This window comes from Gekko japonicus, unplaced genomic scaffold (genome assembly GCF_001447785.1).
Source record: "Gekko japonicus isolate JY-2015 unplaced genomic scaffold, Gekko_japonicus_V1.1 scaffold1415, whole genome shotgun sequence".
In the NCBI taxonomy this organism is placed as follows: Eukaryota; Metazoa; Chordata; class Lepidosauria; order Squamata; family Gekkonidae; genus Gekko; species Gekko japonicus.
Window position 1 is genome coordinate 164,591 of NW_015176013.1, and position 6,000 is coordinate 170,590.

The 6,000-nt window shown below is 43.3% G+C and overlaps 1 protein-coding gene across 1 annotated transcript in view; it reads left to right on the forward strand.

The window, feature by feature from the left end:
- RNF213 (ring finger protein 213) overlaps positions 1-5,544 on the forward strand; it is a 166,507-nt gene extending 160,963 nt beyond the window's left edge. The window contains 7 exon segments of the mRNA XM_015426544.1: positions 606-786; positions 882-1,083; positions 1,215-1,292; positions 1,636-1,833; positions 2,804-2,893; positions 2,998-3,176; positions 3,346-5,544. Of these exon segments, the coding sequence (XP_015282030.1) occupies positions 606-786; positions 882-1,083; positions 1,215-1,292; positions 1,636-1,833; positions 2,804-2,893; positions 2,998-3,176; positions 3,346-3,538 (1,121 nt within the window). The 3' untranslated portion in view covers positions 3,539-5,544.
- The last annotated feature ends 456 nt before the right edge of the window (positions 5,545-6,000 follow it).

Genomic DNA, 6,000 nt, shown 5'->3' on the forward strand with positions numbered 1-6,000 from the left:
AATAGAACTAACACAGTAATACAATGGCTCCAGATCACCAGATGTTACTCCATCTCAGGCTGAAGGCTCTCAGCATCAAGGCAGCTCCCTCCAGAGACAGCCAGGGCCATCAAGCGGTTTGGCCCTCTCGAGCAAGCAATCAAAATGGCTGCCAGGCGCATAACAGCAGCTGCATGGTGTGGTAGCAGAGAGTCACATTAAGCTAACCCTAAAGTGCAAACCTAACTTTTTTATGGGTAAGGGTCCAACAAGGTCCCAGGCCTGAAGAACCAGTAGGAACCCTTAATGGTGATGTAATTCCCTGTTGCTGGGCAAATGACCTATAAGGTGATTTGACCAGGATGAAAACAATTGAAACTTACTGCAGATTGTCTTGGCCCATTTCTCACAGGTGAAACCCATAGACCTCAATTGGTTGGAATGTGTTAATTGGAAGTTGGTGCTAGGCATTCACTCCTCTGCACAGCTACATGTGATCTAAGAATAACAAGGTCTACTTCTGGGATTTCACACTAGGCCAAGATTGAAGCCTGATCCATTTTAAAATGGCCAACATTTCCAGGGAACCATTTTCTTCACACCAATGTTTACTTCTCACATTGCAGGTGAAATTAAACTCCCCAAAGGCTATTGTGATGTTGACCTCACTCTGCAGGATGAATTTGAGATCCTTCTGCCTCGCAGGCGAGGTCTGGGCCTGTGTTCCACAGCCTTGGCTAGCTATCTCATTGGCTTGCACAATGACTTTATCTACACCATAGAAAAATCTACACAGGATGCCAAGAGGTATGCCTGCCACTGCGGGAATCCCTTCCAGAACATTGGGCAGCTTTACTGTTGGCAAATGAGCAGTGAAATGAGATGTTCCATTCTCTCAACAGCTACTCTGTCAGCCCCACAGAAGTGACCGATCTGCATGTGATCACATATGAAGTGGAGAAGGACTTAATCCCTTTGATTCTGTCCAGTTGCCAGTACAGCATTGAACAAGGAGGGGAAGCCCTCCAGGAATTTGACCTGGAAAAAATACAGCAGCAGGTTACCAGCAGATTCTTACAGGGGAAACCCTTTATCAAACTGACGGTAAGAGAGTGCAGCAGCTCAGTTCTCCCCTTTGGCTTTTCTGGTACCCATGAGGTCCAAGTCCCAGCACAGAGGATGTTCCTGGAGAGCTCCCACTTACTGAGCCTATGCTTTGCTTTCTACCCTGATAGGGCATACCCACTCTTGTGTACAGGCATGACCGAAACTATGAGCATCTCTTCAATGATATCAAGAGAAAGTTGAAGCAGGTGAGCCCTCTTCTGTCAGAAGGAGAACACATATGAAACAGCCAGCTGGGTGTTTTTCAATATGTCTTGGGATCAACACTTCACACTCCTAACAGCATAATCCTTTGCATGTGTACCCTCAAGCGAGTTACACCGAGTTCTGTAGGGTCCAGTATATTTGCCTGATATAACCTTTATTGCATGGGAAAGGAGTGGGATATAGACAGAACAAAGTGCCAGAACAGCCTCTGCACTCTGTGTTGCCTGTTTTCTGAAGAAGTATCCACACAGCATGTAGTCTTTTCTTTACAGCAAAGGGCAGAAATGATGAATGCTGATTGGCTTTTATCCTCTTGAATCACAGAGCTCCCTTCCAAATTCCACAATTAGTATGATCAGCGGGGAGCTGCAGTCCTACAGTGACATCTGTGAGGCTTTGTTTGTCACTGAAATAACCTTAGGATTTCTGGCTATGGCTGGAGGAGAAGCAGAGATGACTGTGACTGAATACGTTGAAAACACCCTGCAAATGGGCGCTCAGACAAACACTCAGGTCCTGAAGGTGAGTTAGAGGATTTGATGCAGATGGAGGGGAGAGATGTCAGTCAGGTTGTAAGGCACTGCAAGAATATTGTGCAAGCAAAACTTAGCCTTCTCTGCCTCTCAGAAGATTATATTATTAGGATGGACAAAAGCAATGTCTCATCTGTAGTTTACGCAATATTCACTTTGCATTAAGTCCCTGCATTTGCATTTATGGAAGGGATACAGGAAAGACAGTACTGCAAGCAGGAGGGCATATTTTATCTTAGGAACTTGGCTGGTTATATTTGATTAATAGTGGTTCCCCTAGTGATTGCTGCTGATCTTCCTCTTGGATAATTTCTGGCTTAAAAACCAAAACCAAATGGCATCTCTCCTTGTCACAAGGAGTCTGCTGCACTACCCCCTGCTGGAACGCTTACTCAGTTACACACAACACTTCAACACAGAGTAGCATCATCAAGACATATACGTAGATTTTTGCTGTCTACCCCAAGAAATGCAACAGATTCCCTTGTGATGTCACAGAGGATATCGGTGCATGACTGTCAGCCCAGCCATAGCCATGTGTGTAGTCCAGCAGTTGCACTGTGGTATCCACTGGAATGCTGCAGAAGCTTCCGAGATGCATGTCTTAAGATTGTGGACTCGTTCATTGGTGTCCTGTCAACCTTTCCATCCCAAATGAGTGCTTGGTTACTTGTGCTTTCAATCTAGCCTAGACCAGCACTGATGTCAAAGAGTTTAAGGGGTGTCTCTAAAAGCCTTTTTTTGCATTTAGTTTTAATTTCTAAACAAGATTTAAATAAAATTACAAAATGTGAAACACTGGCATGTTGTTTAGCATGCAATTAATGAACCCCACAACTCTAAAACACTAATATTTTAAAAGTGCATTTTACATTCCCTAGGCTGTCTAAAATGTATGTAAGTAATGCTTGTATAGGAATCCACTCTAAAAGAGAAATTTTCTGCCTTCTTCTTTCCAGGCACTGAGTCGGTGTCAGCTGCAACACACCATAGGGCTGTGGCAACTGCTCTCCAGCCATAAATCTGAGCAGCTGTTACAACTGAAACGGGTAGGAAAGGCTATGTGGCGAATGGGTGGGATAACTGGAAGCTTTGTGTTTCTGTTCTCTACACTTAGCCTAAGGTTCTTGTTTGTTGTTCTTGTATCTTCCAGGATCCCTTTGCAGAGGTTGGTGAACCTTACAAAGCTGAGCTCAGCGCAGAGACCACCAGACTCCTCAATACCTTCCTTCTCCAGGCTAGCCTGGAGACTTTCCTCCAGGAGCTGCATGAAATGATAATACTGAAACTGAAATATGCCAACTCTGGGGATGAATTCAACCCTGACTGGAGGTAAGGCTGCAAAGGCCAGACCAGTTGTCTTGCGCGGTAGCTTATTTTATTCCTCCCTTGAATTGGGCGCTGTGGAGTGGGAAGCTCCCCCTTTAAAGGGTTTTGAGGGGAGGTTGTCATATGCAGCAGAGTGGCTGATCATACTTGTGTTTGACTCTTTATGTTTTAGCTTGAAGGACGTGCTTATTCCATATCTTGAAGGGAAAGATACTCTACCTGGAGAACTGGAGGATATGCTCTCAAAGGGCATTCAGCTGCCTGAGGAACTAGAGGATACATTCCCAGAAGACATTCGGGTCTCCCAGTGTATCGCTGTCTGGAAGGCGGCTGCTACTCTTAAGCGAGATCGAAGACTCAGTTAATGCAGCACATCAGTTGGCAGAGACCCTGTCGTCATTCTTCCCACTCCACCCTCTTTTTATTAACTATTGAAGAATAAGTAGCATCTCTGGATTTAACAGTATTGCCTTTTTTGCCCTGAGCAAAGTAAAGTTGGGGGCCAAAATTTACTTCACAGCTCAAGGAGTAAACTATGTTTGCACAAATAAACTATGAATAAACTCTGATTGCACAAATACAGAGGATTTTGTGCCTTAGAAGCTGAAATGTCTTAGAACACCACCCTCTGTACTGTGTCTAGAAAATACAACTTAGAGATGCTCTACAAGGAGACAAAGACCTTTTTCAGTAGCCTGCTGTAGAAGCCTAGCCAGAGGTCCTGGGGACATATTTCTGGAATACGCCTGGGATACTGACACAGACCTGAAGTTATGTGCAACTTCACTGGTGGTTGATCTTCCTTGGGTGGAAACTGAGGGGGGGAAGTAGAGAATTGCTTCTCCCTCTAGTTTTCTACATGTCTTTATCAATAAGTGCTACCACAGCTGCCTTTCTCTCTTATCAGGGATGTACTTGTCCATTTTTGTTTTGCCATGCTGTTCCCCACATTTTCAAGCTGCCTGTTCAGGTAGCTGCCATAAATTCCACAGTCAGATTCCCAGTATTCTAATGTGACACGACTGCCTAGGCAAAGACATCTTTTTGTTTTGTTAAAGAGGTGGTGATACATCAAGGCTGCTTCTATCCTGTGCCTGTCTTGGTACGGAGTCGCTTGCTTGCCTGTGGAAGCAACCTTCTTCATGTTTAGATGAAAGCCTTTTAGTCATCTGATGGGAGGCTGGATCCCTGTACGTACAAAGTTACTTGACCTTTTATACCACAGAATATTTTAGTGTTTCATATTCGTGCTGACACACTGCCACTGCTAAAATGTTTAGTTAAGACCATGACTGCTTACAAATTTCTCTTTGGGATGAAAAGCAATTTTATAACTGAAATCCCAATTCCGGCACATTTCTTTGATGAAGCTGAAGAAGGAAAAAGTAAAATTTACTGCTAGTGACATCCTAAACAGAGTGGCATCCTCGTAAGCCCACAGAGTTTAGTGGGCTTACAAGAGAGTTAGGAAGCCATTGTAAATCTGCTGAGCAGAGAGTGTGCTGGCAGAAAAAAAAAAGCGCCATCTTTTATTTCATGTAGAGCCATAGAATTGGCCTGTCAACCAAGTGCAGCAAGTTCAGTAGCTTTGGATCATCTGATTCTTGAAACAACATAAGCAGATTCAGTAAAAGTGAGTAAGAAAGGCTTCCCTTGAAGCTATTTGCATCAACTGACAAGCCCTGACAAGGAAACTAATTTTTGTAGGCAACAAATTAAATATATGTTGGCATTAAAAAATTACCCAAACAAACTAGCTGCCACTCATCTCTCAGGGGGGGAAAGACAAAGCCTTTCCCAGCCCTGCCTTTTCGAAATCATGTGTGCTCCAGAACAGGTTTTTTTAATACTTGCACTTCCTTCAGTTAACTGCAATTTCTTTTTAAAGAGCTAAGCAAATATTGCTTTCCTTTTTATATTCCAAAAGCTATTCACAAAAATCTTGGGTGCTGGCAGTACTGGCAACAGTTTTCCTTAGCCTGACCTGTCCTAACTGCACAGTCATCCTTACCTAAGAATCTGTAGTAGATACCAAAGATAGTTTCTGAAACTTTAATAATTCTTTGGGTCCTTTCAGCAGTTATCTTAAAATTCTGGTGATTAGGGACTAGTGAATATGATGCTGTGTCAGCTACTTTGCTCTCCCTCAGAACGTGTGTTGAAGATGTGTTTGTGCACAGAGCGAATGCTTCTCTTTGGATGTGGACATGCAGAAGTTGCTTTCAGGGATCCAGTGTTGCAGATTTCTGTGCTGACAGGACAGCAGGAAGTGGTGAATTGGGCAGCCAATGTGTCGATGGATCTGAGACAATAATCAATGTGTACAAATGGTTTTTTTCCTTTCTTTTTTTGTAATAAATTGTTTTTTGTATTTGCCACTGAAGTCTTGTTCTCTTGTTCACAGTGATTGCAAATTGTTTATCTTTCTGAGGGAGTGATAAGATACTGAATTCAAACCCCCAGAAAATGTCTAGGAATTTTAACCATGAAACCACAGACACTGCATTTGGGACCTGGTAATGTTGTGATGAATATATCCCCCACTCCCACCCAAGACAACAAACATCCAATGTGCCTGTTTTCTTTCTTCCTATTACCACTGTGTACACCACTTAAGGAAAATATAAGATTTGATGACAGGTGAGATTTTGCCCATATTGAAGCGCACAGCAACTGATAAAAAGAGCAACAAGTATGTCTACTGATTAAGCCTCAAAAGAAGAGGCTTCGCAAAAAAAGAACAGAAAACAAGAGAGAGCCAAAAGGCCAAAATAAAAGAAATTGAGACCATCTCTTCTGCTGCCCAGCTCCTTGCAGGGACAGCAGG